Source organism: Mustela erminea, chromosome 1, assembly GCF_009829155.1.
Source record: "Mustela erminea isolate mMusErm1 chromosome 1, mMusErm1.Pri, whole genome shotgun sequence".
NCBI lineage: Eukaryota > Metazoa > Chordata > Mammalia > Carnivora > Mustelidae > Mustela > Mustela erminea.
In genome coordinates, this window is record NC_045614.1 from 75,254,643 (window position 1) to 75,275,977 (window position 21,335).

Below are 21,335 nucleotides of genomic sequence, written 5' to 3' on the forward strand. Positions count from 1 at the left end.
GCTGGATCAGATATCAAGTGGAAAATGTAAATAAGTGGAATTATTTTTATGTTCTGAGATCAAGTCTTAAAGTTTCAAGATGATATAGGTTACTTAGTCCAGGAATATTTGGGGATAGACTTACAGATTTCAATTATTACACTAAAGAAAGATTCATGCAATAGTCACAGTCTCTAGATAATAATTTAATTCACACTGCAATATCAGGTGAGTCAAAATTCTCTTATTGCACTCATCACATGCTACATCTAAAGAATAAGTTCTTTTTTGGAAACCATTTTCAAACATTCATATCCAAAACTTAAGAATATGTGATACATTTATTTATTATCCAGCATAGTATAGTAATCGCAGAACAATCCTCCACTTCTTAAATAATCCTGAGGACTATCTGTGGAAAGACAGGCAAGACAACCTTGATGCGGATTTTCCCATTTTCTTCTCTCCTTTGCCTTATATTTTTAATAAATCAGAATGAATGGTTAGAAATTATAGGAAAAGCGAGGCCTTTGCTAAACGTATCAGAAACATTTACGAATGTTTCTGAAACCCAAAAACCAAAAATATGACTACCATAATATAAGAATTTTAATTGCAGATAAATTTAAACCAAATGTTACTGGAAAAGCTCGCCTTTTACTTTCCAACTTCTGCTCTCTAAGGAATTCCAAACTCAGGAGCACAGTGTCAGCAAAGTGACTCTGAACATGAACAGATATGAAATTTCTGTTTTCAGTTAGTCTTGTGACACATGTGTTTTTAGTCTTTCCTAAGACACAGTGGGACCCCTCAACTTTTAAGTCATAATATGAAAATCCCATTTTGTTATTATTCTTATAAACGGTGAATGATTGAGCAATGTTCTCCAAGTAAAGGCAAACTGGGTGTTATTCTTTATAGATGATAGTCCTATGAAAAGGGCCCATAATTTCCATTTTTTATGCCTACCAATTCAAACTTTTTTTCCTTGTTTCTCTTTATAACCAGCAGCAGACATTAGCAAAGTGTTAGGCTAAATATAGGGTTGAAGTCTTTTGACATAGGATAGTCAGTAGACCAAACACAGAGACTCACGGAGGCACCAACTCTGTAAAAACTCTTCTCCACAAATGTTATATACTTAATATTAAAGTCACACAAAACACCCAAGAACAGAACTAGTTTTCCGCTGTCTTCTGTCCACACACAACAATGCATTATTTGAATCACTGTTACATTTGAGAGTCAAAGTTATATTTAGAAATCAACTTTTGACTTGAATCTCCCTGTCTTCCTGTCTCCATTGAAAAATATTCTCCTTTGTCATTAACCAAAGGGAAACTCAATTTTTTTTTCTGATAACATGTTTATAAAATACAACATGTTTATAAATCCTGACACTTAGTGGGAGCTCAATGCCTTGTGGTTTTAAGCAACACCAAGAGATATGGATGGAGTCTGTTAATAATTTTGCAGAAAAGAAGAATATGGTGGGTATTCTGGGGTGAAGAAGGATGAACTGAGTAAAAACCCAAAAGTGGTAGAAGCATGATGTGTTGGGAGACCGAAGTGCCTGGCCTGCTTAGTGTTAAAGGTAAATGTTGAAACGGAATGAACAGCTCTGTTAATTGATCCATATTATACAAGTCCTTTAAACCCATACGGAGGAATTCAGACTCGATAAAGAATGGAATTAACAAATCACAGGTTTTCATCAGGTAAGGGACATGATCAAGTCTCTGTTTGAAAAAGGCAAATGAATTGCCCAAGTACCGGGTCCAAATGTTCTTAACAAGAACTTGTGCTTACTGCAGTTATGTGATAAATGGCTACAATTTTGTCCCAGTTTCTAATCACAACCAAAATCACATACATGATGACTTCTTGGTACTACATCCATGTACTGAGAATCTAAGATGTGGTTAAGCCATTTGTTATTTTATTCTCCCAGACATTCACTGGATGCGGATTTCACGTTTCAAGCACATGCTAAGTACCAGTGAATGAGAAACAAAAAAGATACAGTCTTTATTTATTTTCTCTGAAGAAGTATATTATTCTTGTTCTTGATAGGCCTTGATAGTGAAAAGTCACTGCCTATACCCAGTTTGTTCAGTGCTGGCTGGAATTTTGGGAGAGCAAAAGTTTTCTTAAGACATACAGAGAAAGCATCCTTGATTTTCCATAGAAATGTGTTCGTTATGTTAAAATGGGATGGGTTTGTCATTGTTATTTTAAAGCAAAACATTAAATAAATATATAATTTAAAGTTTGTCTCAAAAGTAAATAAATAAAAGAAAGCATCCTTGAGTCAGCTTGGGCAGGGGTGGAGGGAAAAGGAAGGCTCTGAAGACTTTGTGCTCATCAGCTGAGCCTTGCAAGTCAACGAAGAGCAGCGAAATAGTACAGGAGAGGGAGGACGGATGAGAGCTCAAGTGGCCAGGCTTCAAGACAAAGCAAACCTGAATTACTATTCTATATTTGCTACTTTACAGTTGTGGGGATTCGAACAACTTCCTTGGCTCTCACCTCTATAAACTGGAGTGATAATTATAATGATTTGACTGCCATAATGTTTATAAAGCTCTTAGCATAACTTCTGTATATGTAGCAAGTGCTCAATAAATACCAGACTTTAAGCCGGGGGGGGGGGGTGCTGGGTGACATTTCTAGCAAAGGGAATAGGAACCTTGATGCCATTACACATGGCATGTAACCAGGTGTGGTTGGACATGTAGTAAGAGACAAAAGTTGACCAGGGCCATCAATGCATCCATGTGAGTTGGTCATTGTAGAATTCCAGTTGTGCTAGTCTCAGGGACTACAATGTGAATATTCCAGCAGTCCCAGAATGGCACACGGCTCACATTATCAAAGACATGCAGTAGCCTTTGTGTTAGAGAGTACAGGACAGGCCAGATCACGAAAAGTCTTATATTCTGTGATGAACAACTTGAAGTTTATCATTTGTGACATCTCATTTCAAATGATAGAGACCCCCAAATTTACACATATAATTGGATTTTAATGAAGATACATATCTTTAAATTTTTTCATTATTGAATAAATGAGTGTTTTCTTCTTTTGCATTTCAACACTGTTAAATTATGCTGACAGTGCTCATTATCATTGTTTTTCCAGACAGCACAACTATTTTTTTTAATTTAACGGAAATTCAAAAATCAATATATCACCATACAAAGAATCCTTGTAATCTATAATCACCGTTTCATGATTCCTTCAAGTCCTTAACCTTCTTAATGTGTTGTGTTTATAGAATTGTGTTCAGATATTGAATACGATTTTGTAATTTGCTTTCTTTTTTCTATCTTTTAAAGGGTTAACTGAGAAATACTTACTAGCATTTATTATGTCCTAAGTGTTGGTTTTGCAGATATAGTAAAATATGTTTACTATCCCAAAAAAGTCACAGTCCAGAAAAGAAGACACAAGTGTCAACCAATAATAATATATCTCAAGCAAAAATATCTTAAGAAATCATCATAGATCATGTTTTGACCTAGCTATTAGCAAAGCATACATAGATTTTTCTATTTTTCTTTTTCCCTATTAACATCATACTATAACTAGTTTTTCATGCTGTTCACAGTCTGAATAATTATCTTTCTAAATTGCTGCAAAACACTCCATTGCTTTAACCAGAGTTTTATCATTCCCCATTTTTACATTTTTAGGTTATTTCTGAGCTTCAGTGATATAATGTAAAGATTATCAATGTCTCTAGCTTTCCTACACTTAAAATACCATTTCTTCGAAAAAAATATGATTAAGTTTATTTGCTCAAAGGGTTGGGAAGTTCAGTGACTCTTGAAATGTAGTCATAAAAAAACACTTCTGCTTTTAAATGAATCTAATAAAAAAAGAGGCATCTCCACTGTCCCTCTAAATTAATATTTTTTTCTTGGTTGACTTCTTATGGACAAATGATCAATAATTTCACCAACTATCAATAATTTCCACTTTGTTTGGGTTGATGTTTTATGCATTAAAAAATCCTAAGGTTCTGTGCACTTTAAGTGAGTCTCTGCTCCCTGGACCAAGGACATAGTTAAATCTCAATGACGCACATATTACCCAGGAGGTCATTTTTTTTCCCTGCTGGCTGGGATAGCACCGACATATGTGTGACCTGGACAAAATATCAGTCTGGTTTCTGGCGAAAGAGAGGGAAGCATTTCCTCTCTAAACTTGGAGACCAAGTTTGGATTTCTGGAGTGGATCAGAAGGTCACAGGCTCTGTGTTTCCACATGTGTGCAGTTAGCTAATGAGGGCAAGGAATTCTGAACACAACCGTCTACAAATTGTTTAGAGAACAAAGCCCAAATGAAACCATTTGCCACACAGAACTTCAGGTAATGCTTTACCTCTTGAGTTAAATCTAAATGAGAATGCCTTTACATGTCTTTCCCCTTGTTTGTCCAAAAGAATTCAAAGGACTGGCAATGTCAAAGCGAGCTGGTTACTATGGAGGAATAAAAATGCCAAGTCATATAGGATGTTATGGTTTCCAATGCATAAGGAATTCATAGATGCCTATTGATAATGACTTTCAGATGGACAAGAAACTCAACAAAATATACCCATGCCCTGCCTAACAATCACTTAATTTTGGTTATAAATATAAAATGGCTGCCTTGCTATTACACTAATTCCTACAAAAACTCCATCCACAAAAACAGTCTACATGCAAATGATGGTGGAGAAGTAACATAACTCTCTCAACGGTCCCAGTAATGAAGACCTATTTATAAGATCAGCGTTTGGAAGTAGAACATCGGGCCTGAGACATAACTCTCAGGGACCAGACAAGGAAGAAGTGGAGTTACAGTCCCAACATTCTAAAAATTCAGACTCCAGACTTGGGCAAGGGATTCTAGAGCAAAGTCAAGGGAATAAAACATGTGCCGAAATAGAGCTGTTCACCAAACTAAACACAGATGCTTCAAGTTTCTTTAAAACACAAGGGAATGAAAGACCAGGCAGCCTTTGGTTTGGAGTTAGAAGCTTTAAGGCAACTTGAGACAATAGGAAAGTCTGTGGCTAGGGGCAGAACCTTTTGAGAAAAACCAGATTGAAAAGGGAAAAACTGACATAGGCATTTGTGTGTTTTGCGGCAAGGACTGGTTTGTGGATAAATTCAAAACATTCAAAGTCTTTTTGATCAAACTTTATCATACTCTTAGAATCCAAATAAGAAATTAGTTGTTTGTCCCTGGGTTCATCCATCAAGGAGATAATGACCCCAAACCACTCTCCACAGCTAAGTGCACACTATTTAAAGGAAAGAGGGGAGCCTCAGTAAGTAATTGGGATAGAGTGGCCTCTTCAGAGGTCTTAACCTTATCCTCATAAGCAAACACGGGAGGCAAGCCAAACAGAACTTAAATAAGATGAAAGGGTGCATTTGCTGTGAAACTCTACCACACAAGCCCTTTAAGAAAGCACATGCCTCATTCTGAACCCTGAGAGGAAGGGAAATTATCAACCGCATTTTGTCCTCTTACTGCCATCCATAATCCTGTGATATTTTTCCACTTAAAATTGATTACACTGGCGCTCGCTTTAAAGTTAACCCAGGTAGAAGGCTAGACATTTGTTAATATAACTTAAGTGTAAAACTGAAGCGAACAGTAAACCATTCTCAAAAAAAACAGTATGTGGAATGAAACAAAATGATCAAAATACTGTCAAAAAGTGCCTCTGCTTTCAAGGCACAATCTTCATGCACATATACAGCCAGAGTAGTGACAGGACAGAGCGAGAACCCCCAGTCCATGCTGTTTCCAGTGGACTGAAAGTGGGTGGGTAAAAGCTGCTGCATACTTTCTTTCGTTTTATTTTGTTTTTTGTTTGTTTTTGTTTTTTGTTTGTCTCTTTGTTTTTCAAAGTGTCTACCTTTACACAGAATGAAAACATTGTCCTTGTGTTTGCCTGTCATTAATAACATTCAGGACCATTTACTGCCAGCCAGTAAGGGGATTATTTTATGGGAGGAAAAGCAAATAACAGAGGGTTAGGCTTCAACCAACTTCTCCAGATTTGCTTCCTCATCAGTTCAAAGGGGATAGAGAATAATTCTTGGGGTTACTTGATAGCCATTCAAAAAGACACAGGCTGTTGAAAGTTGAAGACGTGCATGCCCACGAGCTAAGTAGGTAAGAAAAGTGAGTGAAGTGGGCTGGTTTTAAGAAAATTAACAGTGATTTAGCCTCCACTAAAAAGGATTCTCATCTAAATATTTTAAAGCAGTGTTGTAGCCAAACAACATTCTTTTGTTAGACAAATCTTCCCTTTTGATGAATGACAGGAATGTTCTAAGAGACTTATAGACTCCAGTATGCTTAACCACTCTTTGAACCAAGGCTGAGTTGCACAGCGTATCAGTAAAAAAATATCTCCTGTCCCCATAACCGCTGCTTACCATATTTCTGAGGACGCCACAGTGCCTCATCAACTCATTACCCAATGCACTGTGTTGAGCAGGCCTTCTCTCTGGGCCAACAAGCCAAAGTTACCATTCCTGACCTTTCCTATTGGGATTCACTCTTTATATTTATTTATGTATTTATTTTCTTTTGTCCTGGTCCTTTAGTGTGTTTATGTGGTTCACTGGTTGATTGGTTGGTCACTAGGATGGTGGAAAATAGGCTGAAGAGTTTATTTCCTACACTTAAGAGAATTCAGATGGTAAAGATTAAAATATTGGCAAATGCTGATAGGCCTCATAGCCCTTGATGGTACCCAAGACTGCAGTTTAACAGAAGTACTAAAAGTCTTCCTCCCCAAACAGATGGGCTATCTTCTGGTTTGCCATGTGTCTGATGCTTCTACCAGTTCTTACACCATGCTGGCTTTTTATCATCTACAGCAGCTCCCTTGTAAACTGAAATAATATTTTTATTATTATTATTATTAAAAGTTTTATTTATTTATTTGACAGAGAGAGATCACAAGTAGGCAGAGAGGCAGGCAGAGAGAGAGGAAGGGAAGCAGGCCCCCTGCTGAGAGAGAGCCCGATGTGGGACTCTATCCCAGGACCCTGAGATCATGACCCGAGCCGAAGGCAGTGGTTTAACCCACTGAGCTACCCAGGCACCCTTAAACTAAAATAATCTTATCTGGAAAGTTATATACTTTTTTTTTTTTAATGTCCTTAACAAGAACAGAGCCAAAGGATTGGCTCTAGACTAGCAACTGAGGGAAGACATAAAAGAGAAAAGATAGATTGAACTGGAAAAGATAGGATATAAATAGGATATTTAGCATTAATAGTCCATATTACCAGGACGTAATTGGTGGAAATACAATGATGCAAAGTAGGAACATTAAATTTTGACACAGATTCCAAATACATACACACTTTATCCATGCTTGAACAAGATCTTATTTGATAATTGCTTGTGCAACTTTGACTCTCTATGACTTGTCTTACATTCTCCTCACAAAATAGAGAAAAAGACACAAAGAACTTGACTGCTATCTAAGGCAGAACAACTTCCCCAGGACTTCTTTGGTTTATGCAACACAGAGGATGCTTAGTTATAAACAACTATGGGGATTTCACATCAAGTTCCTTTTAATAAAACTATATTTCATTAAACTTAAACTTTAAGGCAAATCTTTAGATTTTGATTTTAAAAATTCTCTTTGGCTACAAGTATCTCATATATATTTTGCCCGTCTCCCTTTCTCACACACACAGACATATTGACATATGTATGTACTTATATGTAACATACACAAGTACTTATATGTGTATAATAAATATAAAATTAAATATATTAATATATAATAATATTTATGAATGTATATCTATTTCACCTGGGGGTTATTTTAATTTGGTTCTAAAACAATGGTTAAAAATTGAGAGAGATGAGAAAATTCCACTTTCATATGGGAATTTTTTGCTGCTTCTTTTTTTTTGTTTGTTTGTGTTTTTGTTTAGAGGGGGAGAGGGGGAGACAAAGGAGGGGCAAAGGGAAAGACAGAATCCCAAGAATGCTCCACACCCAGTGCAGAGCCCAACAATGAGCTCAATCTCACAACCTGAGCCAAAATCACAAGTCAGGCACTCAACTAACTGAGCCACCCAGATGCCCTGGGAAACTTTGGCTGCTTAAGTTTTTATTTAGTCAGAGGAAAATATTTGCAAACCATGCATCTGTTAAAAGGTTAACATCCCAAACATATAACAAACTCATATGATTCAATAGCAGAAACAGACAAACCTATTAAAAAATGGGTAAAGGATCTGAATAGACATTTTTCCAAAGAAGACGTTCAAATGGCCAATGCGTATACGAAAACATGCTCAGGATTACTAACAATTACAGAATTGTAAGTCAAAACTACACTGAGATATCACCTCATGCCTGTTCAGAATGGTTATTGTAGAGGGGCACCTGGGTGGCTTAATGGGTTAAGCCTCTGCTTTCGGCACAGGTCATGATCTCAGGTTCCTTGGATTTAGCCCGGAACAGGGCTCTGTGTTCAGCAGGGAGCCCGTTTCTTCCTCTCTCTCTCTGCCTACCTCTCTGCCTGCTTGTGATCTCTGTCTGCTGTCTGTCAAATAAATAAATAAATAAAAATCTTAAAAAAAAAAAAAAAGAATGGTTATATTAGAAAGATAAGATATAACAAATGCTGGTGATGATGTAGGGGGGAAAAAAAAGAAATCCTTACATGTTGTTGGTAGGAATTTAATTTAGTATAGCCATTATGTAAAATAGTGTGCAGGTTTTTCAAAAACTAAATATAGAACTATTGTATGACCCAGCAATCCCTCTTCTGGGTACACATCCAAAGGTAATGAAATCAAAATATCAAAAACACATATGCTCCCCCATGCTTGTTGCAGCAATGTTCACAATAGCCAAAGAAGGAAAAATACTTAAATGTCTACTGACAAATGAATAGATAAAGAAACTGTGGTATATGTACACAACAGAATATTATTCTGCTTTAAAAAAGAAGAGATCTTGCCATTTGTAACAACATGGATGAATCTGGAGGACATTATGCTAAATGAAATACACCAGCCACACAAAGAAAAAAAACAAAAAACAAGAACAAACAGCTGCATGATCTCACTTATATGCAGAATCTAAAAAATCCAAATATTTAGGAACAGAGAGTAGAATGGTGATTATCAAAGACAAAATGTTGGGGGAAATGGGGAGATGTTTATCTAAGGGTACAAAATGGCTCCTCTGTAGGAAGAATGTGTCCAGGATCTAGTGTACAGCATGATGATTATTGTTAATACAGCACTGAATACCAGAAATTTTCTAAGAGAGTAGCTTTCAGGTGATCTCAACACACATACACAAAATTACTTTGTGGGGATATGATATGTTAATTAACTTGACAGTAATTGGTTAACTATGTATATGTATGTCAAATTATCATAATGTCAAATGAACATACACAAATTTTATTTTATTTTATTTTATTTTATTTTATTTTATTTTATTTTATTTTTAAAGATTTTATTTATTTATTTGACAGACAGAGATCAGAAGTAGGCAGAGAGGCAGGCAGAGAGAGAGGGAGGAAGCAGGCTCCCCGCCGAGCAGAGAGCCTGATGCGGGGCTCAATCCCAGGACCCTGAGACCATGACCTGAGCCAAAAGCAGAGACTTAACACACTGAGCCACCCAGGCGCCCCCACAAATTTTATTTTAAAAATACTTGAAAAGAAGGTTTCCTCTAGTCAAATCAGTCTCAAATTCATTACCTGCTTCTCTATGAAAATATATAGTATTAGTCATAATTTCTTGAAGTCTTAAATATGAAATTAAAGATTTGCTGGTTCTTTACCCCTTGTTATTCGAAAACACCTCATGAAATACCTTGAGAGACTTCTTAATCAGTGTTTTAATAATATTTTTTTAAAAGAGCCTCTCACTTCACTTCATATAATTCTTTTTTAAAAAAAATCTTTTATTTCATTCATTCCTTCAATGATAAGGTATATTTTCTACTTCAATTATCTATTGTAGTAGAAGTACCCCAAAGACATAAATTCCAAGGTAGTTTAGAGTATATTTCTCTTAGAATTTTACCACATGACTTCAGAACAGTCTCAAATGTGGTTATTTTCCACATCATCCCTATACCCAAAGCTCAGTATGTTCTTTCACACTGTTTCTCTAAAATCTTTTGTTTTAGCTCGCTTTTGGTAAACGAGCCTTGAGAATGCGAACAGCTGTGATATCTGCATCTTACTATTTCTTGTTGAGAGAAGTTATATCTTTATAAGTGTCATAGAGAAGGTGTTCTGAAGATGCTTTATGAACACAGGTTCCTTTCTTCCAACTCAAGACTGATGTAAGCTGAATGACCAATAGGTCTATCTGGATGTCTACTAATTAAAATGAGGGGCCCTTTTCTTAAGAGATGTAATACAGATTAAATGCAGACCTTGCTATTTCTCTCTTACTCCATAACACAGGGAGAAAATCACACCAATATTTTAAATGGTCATGTGAAATAGAGACCTTGTATCACCAATATTTTATGGATAGACATTTGAGCTTAGAACACTTGGAGAACCATAATACATGATACATTCATCTCTCAAATTCAATTTATGTTTTTGTAGTTTAGGGTGTTTTTAGCCACATGCAAGAGTTTTTCTCTTTCACACTTTGGGGGTCTCATGTCTTCACTAAAGGACAGAAAAAATAGTTATTTTAATAGCAACATGGATAACCAATGAGTCAATAAGAACATTGAGAAGTATCAAATCAAATGACTATTAATCATATCTTAAACTAAATATACCTTCGCTGTGCTTTCAAAGAATCTTTTCAAAGCAAGAATCTTTAGACTTCATTTTTCTTTTTTTTTCCTTTTTAGCTTTAAACTTGTGAACAATATGAAGTGAACAACATAACAAAGGGTGAACAAAGAAGCATATTTTTTTCAGAACCTATCTGACTCCATTAGAATGAATTCTACCACCTGCTACTATGACAGAACGTGTTTGTTCTCAAAGACATAAGGTTTATTAGCCCTGAAAAATCCTGAGGGCTCTCAAATAGCCAACACCAAAATATATGGGAAAAAAATCCTTTAAGTACTCACACTTTTTGCTATTAAGAAATGAGACTCGATAAATATGTGTCAATTCATAAAATACATCATCTTTGAGCGCTGAAAATGTACTCAGACTTGCATTAAATTATGCAAGATATGTAGAAGCTCTAGAAAATCTGGTTCTTATGAGAAAAAAATCAAAGTCCGAAGCCATAGAAAAATTTACCTGATGTAGGTACCAGATATATTACAAACATGGTTCCATGTAATTCTAAAAACACTTTTTTCATCACAGATATAAATAACCTCATTTGACAACTGAGGAAACAAATCATTAGAATGTTACATAACTTGTCCAAGAGAACTAAAATTATTACTTAGCAACTTTCATAGTATAGACTTCATTTGGAAAATCCCTCAAGAACTAAATGGAGTTTCTTTTGAAAAATCTACATGTTTTGAAATCCTGTATTTGAAAGGATGTTTATTTACATGGTATTACAAGTTTACATTTATTTTGATAAACTAGGCAAACATATATCATATCTGTTCACTCTACATTACTATAATTTGCATGTTATTTAAAATATATTACCATATTGGATTTTCCATACACTTGTGAAATTACTGATGAGTGAAAACAGGTAACTTCAAACAATAAAAGGGGTAATTCCATTGTCATAAAATATTCTCAGTTAAAATGCTTAAAGAATAACTCAAGGAAACATGTGTCTGTGTATGTCTTGTACCCCTGGTGTTTTTACAGACCTGTAGAACATATAACTGTCCATGTCCCTTCCTTCCATTGATGCAACATCAAAGGCTCCCAGAGAGAAAGATATACTCTGGAATCTAAGTAACTACCATGAACTGTCCTATTTCCTCAATACTTTAACAATAGAAAATAAGTCCCATCAGAATCTCGAGTTTTATTATCTAGATTATAATCACAAAAGCAAGAGTGATAACGTGGCATAAGATCTTAGACTCCAGATGATACTCAAAGGTGATAATATTGTAAAATCTTTTTTGTATTTTGAGAAAGAGAGAGAGAGTGTCCAGTGAGTCAAAGGGGAGGGGTAGAGGGTGACAGAGAATCTTAATTGGGCTCCACACCCAGAGTGGAGCTCAACACGTGGCTTGATCCCACAACCCTGAGATCATGACCTGAGCAGAAATCAAGAGTCAGATCTCAACTGACTGAGTCACTCAAGCATCCCTGTAAAGTGTTTAAGTAGGATGGAAGAGTCTGGTAAAAACTCCTTGAAAAGGTGAATTTAGGAAGAAATAATTGACATAGACTAAAAAAGGTAAAAAGAAAGAGCATTTTATATATATTAACAAAAGTCAAATTCTAAAAATACAGAACTGAGACACAGAAGCAAACAGAATATCTGAATAAAAGGATTTCTGTTAACTTAAAATATATGGATTAGGAAAAAGTCATGCTCAGATTATGGGAGGAAACAACACTACTGTACCATGTTATTTTTAAGCTGTTTTAAACTCCACAAAAATTATTAAAATTTCTTTCCAATAAAATAATCTCTGCATGTGCAAAGAAGAAGGTAGGTTATAGTATTAAATGATGAAAAATATAATTGTATACTTAAAATAGCAGTGTTACCTACTATATTTAATATCTGTGCATAGTGTTACTTTTGCTTAGTCAGTATACTAAAAATGACCAGAAACCAATGCTGAGTAAATATATAGCTAAAAAAGACTTTTAAAGAAATTTGTGTTGTTGTATGACCACCACAATATAAGTACATATTTTGCTTTACATTTATTTCAGAGACTTCTCAAAGTTAACACAGAATAATAATAAAAATGAAAATAAAATAATACTAGAGATTCCTGGGTGACTCAGTCAGTTAAGTATCCAACTCTTTATTTTGGCTCAGGGAGCTCAGGTCATAATCTCAGAGTCCTCAGATGGAGCTCCATGCTGGGCGTGAGGCTGCTTAAGATTGCTTCTCTCCCTCTCCCGGGACCCTTGACCTGGCTGAGTTCTCTCTCTCTCTTTCTCTCTCTCTCAAATAAATAAATAAATAAATATAACAACAACAATGACGACAAAAACAAAACAAAAACAAACTTAAAAAAATAATAAAGAACACTCCAAAATATTTACTTCTCTGCATTGGAAATAACAGGATTGGAAGGTTTATTTTTAACAGGAGAAAACATCTTTGGTTGTAGGTGTCTACAGAAACTAGAGGCAACAAATTGAGACCATTTACCTTCAAAGAAGTTATTCTTTCCAAAATCTGGCTATAACACTATAAAAACTGGTGGGTTTTGTTGTTGTTGTTGTTTTTTCAAAAGATGTCCAGAATGAAAACTCCCTATAAAAAGTACCTAGGGGATGATTCTAAGTAAGCTTGATGTACTGGCAGAAGTTAGCAAAGTTCCTACAGAAACTAATCTTTTCTGAAATGAAAATAAAAGTCAATATCAATACCAAATGAAGCAAATACATTTATGTATTGATTACGTGTGATTAGTGGTAAAATTAATACTGGACTAAATTAAACTTCACAAAAGAAGTTCAGGGAAATATCACATTTCATTTTCCAAAGGAAAATGCAGTTGTCTAAACAGAGATGTTTTTGCCTTTTTTTAAAAAAACTTAATCCCATTATTTGAAAATTGAGTAAATGTGTTTTTCAAGTCATTTTGCTTCATGGGCTTCTTCCTCAATAGACTGTGACCCTGCCTGGGGGAGGTCCTTATTCCCCTCAAAAAGTATAGAACATTTATTTTAGTTTGCACTGATTTGGGAAAATAATGGGTACTAGAAAGGAGACTTTCCATGGTGTTTAGTTTCTTTACCTACTTTGTATGTTATTTTCTGGAAACCAAATAGTTCCATTTACACATATATACTCCACCCAGGTGCACGTCCATAGATAGTAGGGGCTACCTCATACCCTACAATAATTTTACATAAAAATGACAACATACAGTATCTCCTCCTTTCTCCATGTCCATTGGATTTAATATAGAAAGCCATACTTTCCTCATTTGCTGTATAAATACTCCCTCTCAGTAAGGAAGAAAATTAAATGATAAATAAATTGAATACTTCCAAATCTGCCCAAGTATATGGCCTCATATTTAGTTACCTAAAATACTTAAAAAAAAAAAAAAAAGTGCAGGGCACCTGAGTGGCTCAGTCTGTTGGATGACTGACTCCTGATTTTGGCTCAGATCATGATGTCTGGGTTGTGAGGTTGAGCCCCACATGAGGCTCTGCACTCAGCAGAGAGTCTGCTTGGGATTCTTTTCCTCTACCCTTACACCCTCCTACCCCTACCTCTCTCTCTAAAAATGAATAAATAAGTCATTTTTAAAAATGTGTAACAGGGCCATGTGTCTAGAACTGCCAGAAAGATTTGTTCACGCCCCACCTTGAAACAATCTAGGAGGGTTCTATCCCTCTCTATAAAATTAGTAGAACATGCAAAATTATTTTTCTTACAGAAGAAATAACAATTTATGATTTCATTTAATAAAGAATGAATGATATCTTCCATGGATTATTTCAGAACTTCGAGATACTTGTCTTCAACTCTGATTTTAAGGGTCCAATGAAATGTTAAAGGCAACATAAGCTTCCATAAATATAATTCAACCAGCTTGTGACAACAAAGGCAGAAGGGAGTATTTCAAACTCTTAGAAGTTGGTATGCTTGGCACACGCTAACTACGCTTATATCCTATGGCTATTAGGCATGGAAACTTTCTATGGAATATCCATTACTCATTCCCTCTGCTCTAAACACATAGCCTGTCAGAAAAAAATGGTATGGTGAGAGGTACAGAAGAAGCCAAACTTAAAAAGCAGGAAAAGGCAGAGACAAGTAAATTCATTGAAGATTTATACTATGTTTTCAATGGCTTCTTTCATTTGATTTTCCCTGGCTTTTTAAATTAGTAAATATACTGGACCCAGAGGGAAACATATGGAGAAAAGCAGAAAACAAACAAACAAAAAAACAATGCAGTGCAAATCTCTGTGACTTATACAATAGCCCTTATTTGGTCCTTGCATTTGAGTATCTGAATGAACTGTGGTCTGCTTTTCATTACTCTCCATCTGGAGCTGTTGCCTGCTTTGTTCAGCAATTTCTGGTCATTTTGGCCTGATGGTGACTGTTTTGTTTTATGTTGCCATATTTTATAGAATGAAAGCTGCCACAGCCACCACCCAAGAAAGAACAATCTTGAAAACGAGAGGTTATGTTGAAAGAGTTCTCTATGACCCCTTCCAGAATAGAGCAAGTGTGTTTCTCTGGGCCTGTCTACTGTACAGAACTTCAGGGTGTGAATAATACACAGGGAGGAAACAAAAGCCTTTCTTTCAGATGCTAAGTTAGGGTAAGAGTCTGAGGTTAGGCTAATACATCAAGGTTCATTTTGATGCTTTTTCTTTTCATCTCCAAGGAGACTAGTGAATGTACCTCTTCACACCCCACTCAACACTAACTTGCATGTAATATACTGCATGTGCAACAGCTCATGAAAAATTGAATTCATACCATATATTTTAAAACAAAAATAAATAAATCCTGTCTTCCTAAGATTTGGTTTTAATTGCACAGCCTGAGTCTGGAGGCGAAGTTGCAAATGGTTCAGAAGCAAGTGTCTCAGAGAAGACCACACCCTATTTGCATTCTCTAATGACAAGTCCGATGCTCGTAGTGATTTTACTTGAAAAAGCCATCTCACCCACTCCACATCCTTCCTAAAAAAGCCATGGTCAAGAAGAACTCAATATCTGCCAATTATTTAAAAAAGCAAAACATAACATTCTCTCCCAATCCATTACTGTTTTCATCTGACATTATTTTACAAAAAACAAAGAAACATAAAGTCATAGGCCCTCATAGTTCACAAAAAGAACCACAAAACATAAATATAGTTAAAACCAGATCATTTTTCCAAGTGGGTTTTGTTTGTTTTGTGTGGAAATACAACAGATTTGAAGAGATGTAAAGTTAATAATAATCTACCACCCATATTCCCACTCCTTGATATATTTTTTGTCTAACATTGCCAGTAAATTATACCACAGTTGACACTTTGTATTGTTGAGTATTATCCATGTACGACCCACTTAAACTTCAAGTCAGGCCATATTATTATTATTATTATTATTATTATCATTATCACTATTTTATAGATGGGGAAATTAAGGAACCTAGGAAAGTTGAGTCATTTACCACAGATCACACAATTCACTTAGTGGAGAGGCAGTGTCCAAACCAGGCAGTCTGGCTTCACCACAGACATAACTATAAGTCATACTTAACTCTCAAATATTTACCTAGATCTGTATTTCTTTTACACATGATTTTGTATTCCTCTATATTAATTTAACTTCCTATAATAAATATGTTCATCATCTGACACAGTTTAGTCTTCTTTCCTGTCATTGTAATGGCTGTATCACTTGCATATGCTCCATAAGCTAGAATTGGGAGATTGCCTATATCTGTGTCCATTGTAGAGAATGGAAGAGTGCTCAGCCTGAGCCTATTTACATGTACTTTAAACATTTGTTTAAATAAAAATATTTGGGGCAACATTCTCAGTGTAATTACCAGTGTCAATAAAATGCCTTTTATTGAGGTGCATGGGTGGCTCAGTGGGTTGAGCCTCAATGGGTAAGATTAGGTCATGGTCTCAGGGTCCTGGGATCAAGCCCTGTATCGGGCTCTCTGCTCAGCAGGGACCCTGCTTCTCCCTCTCTCTCTGCCTGCATCTCCGCCTCCTCGTGATCTCTCTCTCTGTCAAATAAATAAATAAAATCTTTTTTAAAAAATGCCCTTTATTGCTCTTTCCAAACTGATTTTTTAAAAAGCCTCTGAGAATTTAGGATGATACCAACAAAGACGGGTGACCAGATGGGGACAGGAAACAGCACTGGATGACCCACATGAAATAATGGTTGCTACCTAAGTGGATATAAATTATCACTGCCAATTTCTTTAATTTGCATGTTTCCGATTATTTCTTGACTCACCCTGAAGGCACTGCTCCTTTGCAGCCTTCTCAAGTGTTTGTTGGTTTTTGTTTCTTGTTTTTCCTTTCTAACATCTCTTCTCCCAATGGACCTGTACGTGGTGAGTCCTCCCTGCTCCTAAGTCCATTTGCCTTCACTCCTACCTAAAATCTCCAATTTAGAATCTTTCATCATTAAAATCTTATAACCAGTGACTCTTCATTTTCATTATTGTCTATAGAATCCTCAGATATGACCACTCTTAGCGCTCCACAAATACCTTCTAGATCAGTTACCTTCCCCAACACTATTACTGCTTCAATTCTTGGCTATTTCAATAAAGACCTAGATGATCGTTTCAATGTCTTGTTTCGTCAGTTCGTTGAATGCCTCAATGATGTCATACCTTCCTTCTAACCTTAGAAATGCACTTCCATGTTTATCATTGACAACTATAAACAATTTTTCTAACTACAATTGCTGCCTCTTCCCAACTGCGTGTTGTTTCTACAGTAGTCATTTCAAGGGCCATTTTTCTGAAAGGAATAATCTAAATAAGATTCAGAATGTCATTAAAATAATACTTTCCCTCAACATGAAAGTGACAATAATACCGTTCTGATCATGAGTGCTTATTTTTAGGAGACCCACCTCCGTGTACTTGAGGAAGATTATGAATCAGAATCACTACGGATAATCCACAGGCTCCAAATGCTGAAAAGGCAACTGGAGGTTTTTATTTGTGTATGTATAATGACAACATGTTCACTCCGCTTTCTTCACAGTGCCCTCAGGGCAAAAGGTCTAATAGCCCTCTGCCTGCCCATAATGTCATCCTTGGTTGCCCTTCTATTAAATGATTTCCCTAGGATGGGGCGCCTGGGCAGCTCAGTGGGTTAAATAATTTCCCTAGGTGGTCCCATGGTCCCTCTCTTCCTCCCTTCCTTTCTCTCCTTTAGTCCATCTTTCCCTCCCTCCATCCCCTTCTGTATTTATTGGTGCTTATTATGACACTAGTCTCCAAACCATTTTTTAAATCCATATTACAATGAGTAAAAATATGTTGTATCAGCAAACCCATAATTCATTTATATATTTAAAACATATGCATTTGTAAAAATATCCTAATATGTTCTAAACCACACAGAGGAGGTTGATATAAAAACAAAGAGAGAGATTTTCTAATATTTTCTGCTAGCATTCCCAGCAGATGGCCAAACATTTCCCTGCAACACATCCCTTTGAAGATAAGCTTTCTAGGTTATACAGGTCCTATCTTAATTGAGTTTAAGGCTCTTAAGCAATTACAAGAAAATGTGGATTGGAGTGTTAGGAGTTTCTTCTATTCTAGCTATGGGGGTCTGCGCAATTACATACTAAAATTCTTTTTCCCAGACCTCTCTCAAGCTCATCCATTCTGACTTGCCTTTATAAACTTCATGCCCCCAAAAGAAATCTCTATCTTCTCCTCTCACAGTATTTGGTGTTTATGTCTATTATGGATATCTCTGTTACACTTTCATATGTATTAGGCCCATAACACTGATTCTAGTAAGCATGTTAGGATTAGTTCCCTGATTTTCTTTTTTTTTTTCTTTTTTTTAAAAGATTTTATTTATTCATTTGACACAGAGAGATCACAAGTAGGCAGAGAGGCACGCAGAGAGAGAGAGAGGAGGAAGCAGGCTCCCCGCAGAGCAGAGAACCCGATGCGGGACTCGATCCCAGGACCCTGAGATCATGACCTGAGCCGAAGGCAGCGGCTTAACCCACTGAGCCACGCAGGCGCCCAGTTCCCTGATTTTCTTGTTTGTTTCCTTTTCAAACTGAACTATTAGATGACAGGAACCTGTCTTATTATTTTTTGTCTTATAGTACCTAAATACTAAACACATTTGTGAGTTTTTAGGAGACTAAAATGCTTTTTTTTTTAAATTGGTGAATAGATCTAATCATTACCCAAGTAGGCTAGGATATATTTTTAGTATATGAGGGTCTGTTCATAAAACATATGCACATTATATCTGTATGTGAAATAGGGGCAATATTTAGAATGATCTTGGCTCTCCGTACTTCTTGATGACAGTATTACAAAAAAGGCTGGATTACAGGAACAACAAATAACATATGTCACAAGAAGCATTCCAATTTTCTAGTAAGAACTGAGTCATGCAAGGGAAACCATACAGATTTCACAAATAATATATACTGCAACCCTTGAAAGAGTATGGGATTCCCAGACATGAAGAAACACAAGTCACAGATAGAGTCAAATAACTTCAGAAATATTTCCAGGGGGAAACAAGCAAACAAAAAAGCCTTAATAGGATACCACTTAGATCCCGAGGGAGGCTGACAGCAGAAGTTTAGACACAACGGGCCCATCCATAAACTCATTCCTAGTCAACCAATGTTGCGAAAAAGCTTTAAAGAACAGATAAATTAAAACGTGCTTTGCATGGGGAAGTTTTCCCCAGAGTTCCTCATTTTTATATAGGAAATCAATTTGCATCACTGATGATATCATTCAAATCAGACAACCCAAAGTTGTTAAGAGGTAATTTAGTTTTATGCTGAAGCAATTTGATACTTGTTCTGATTTGTGATTTTCATTTTGTTTGTTAATGAAAAAAATTAATGAACAATGTTAGTAGAAATACAACTCATCAAAGCTTCAGCATTATTAAAGAGGTTTGCCATATACTGTACATCGTGATCAGTGTGCAGCTGATGCCTGGATCTCTGCCTTGGAGGTGCAGCCAATGTAAGAATCCATGGTACAGACACCCTTACACATACCTTTGCACTGATTTGTGTTTTTGTCCAGAATTGCCTTTGTGGATACAATTTTTCCATACCTGAAAGAGAGCGAGAGAGAGAAATCTATGTTATTATAGCCCAATGAAGACACCTAAAATACCTTAATGAACATTGGTGTACACACAATTGAGCAGGAATAAACCAAAAAAACAAGCTCTGTACTCCCATTTCACACCTGGATGATCTCTTTTCACCAGTTCTTCTCTATAACTTGAGAATGCGCTTCCCTACATAATCACTGGGTTGAGCCTTCAAAAATAGACCTGTCAGGCTGTCATAGGTGGCTGAAAGGGGGTTGCGTGTGATTGTGATCAAAGTAAATCATACTGTGGATTGCTGGAGAAAAGCACAGACCTTGGCTCCAGGCTGAACAGGGCTTACTTCCAGGGCTGGCACTGACCTAGTGTGGCAATGCTGAGCAGTTTAATACAACTTCTCCAAAGCTGTTTTTTTCATCTGTGAACATGAGAATTCTAATAATTCCCTTTCAGGATTTGGGAGAGTGGTAAATTGAAATACTGAGATTTCCTAGCAGTGCTCCTAAGATAAATAGGATTTTTTTGTTATTAAACACATACTGTAAGTTAATTGAGGAGAAGGACTGAGTTTTGTATTCTCAATGCCTGCCATCATATGTAATAGGAGCTCAATAAATGTTTGCTATAAATAAGTGAATGATACAAGTAATACAATGCTACTTCATCGACAATGAAGTTTCTACCATAAATACATATATTGATTATTTTATCATCTCTTGCAGAAGAACCAGTGTAGGTTTTGTTTTTTAAAAGATGGGTAATATAGAGAATGAAACTCACTCTCTCTTTCTTTTTTAAAGGTTTTATTTATTTATTTGACAGAAAGAGAGATCACAAGTAGGCAGAGAGACAGGCAGAGAAGGGGGGAAGAAGGCTCCCCACTGACCAAAGAGCCCGATGTTGGGCTCAGTCCCAGAACCCTGAAATCAAGACCTGAGTCAAAGACAGAGGCTTAACCCACTGAGACACCCAGGCACCCCTGAAACTCACTCTCCTTAAGCTTGTTTCCCAAGGTATAAATGATAGGACTGAAGAAGATAATTTCTAAAACCCTGTCCTTCTTTAGGATTCCATGAAGGATGCTTCTGAATCATCATAACATGGAGAAATTATAATGCAAATTTAAGTGCCAAGTTTACTAACAACTCGTACTTATGTTCAAAATTTCAGCCATATCCAATGTGTCTGGCAAGGTTTTTTGTTTTTGTTTTTTGTTTTTTTTTTTTTTTAATTCTGTGTTCCTAAGGAAGTTTGAGTATATATGACAAAGAGTAAATGTCCCATGTCGGAATAAACGAGGTTCCCTATCATCACTGTCTCTTTTGCATTTATAATACCTCTCATTATGTCATTAATTCTTTGGTGCATTTTGGTGGTCATTTATCAATATTTTTAGTTTTGAAACTAAATATTTTTAGTTTTAA

General features: G+C 36.0%; 1 protein-coding gene across 12 annotated transcripts in view; it reads right to left on the reverse strand.

Moving 5' to 3' along the window:
* Nucleotides 1-21,335, reverse strand: part of RBMS3 (RNA binding motif single stranded interacting protein 3) — a 712,557-nt gene that overhangs the window by 480,006 nt on the left and 211,216 nt on the right. For all 12 annotated transcript variants that reach the window (XM_032359702.1, XM_032359695.1, XM_032359728.1 and 9 more), the window contains one exon: nucleotides 19,853-19,911. In XM_032359702.1, the coding sequence (XP_032215593.1) occupies nucleotides 19,853-19,911 (59 nt within the window). The remainder of the gene's footprint in view (nucleotides 1-19,852; nucleotides 19,912-21,335) is intronic.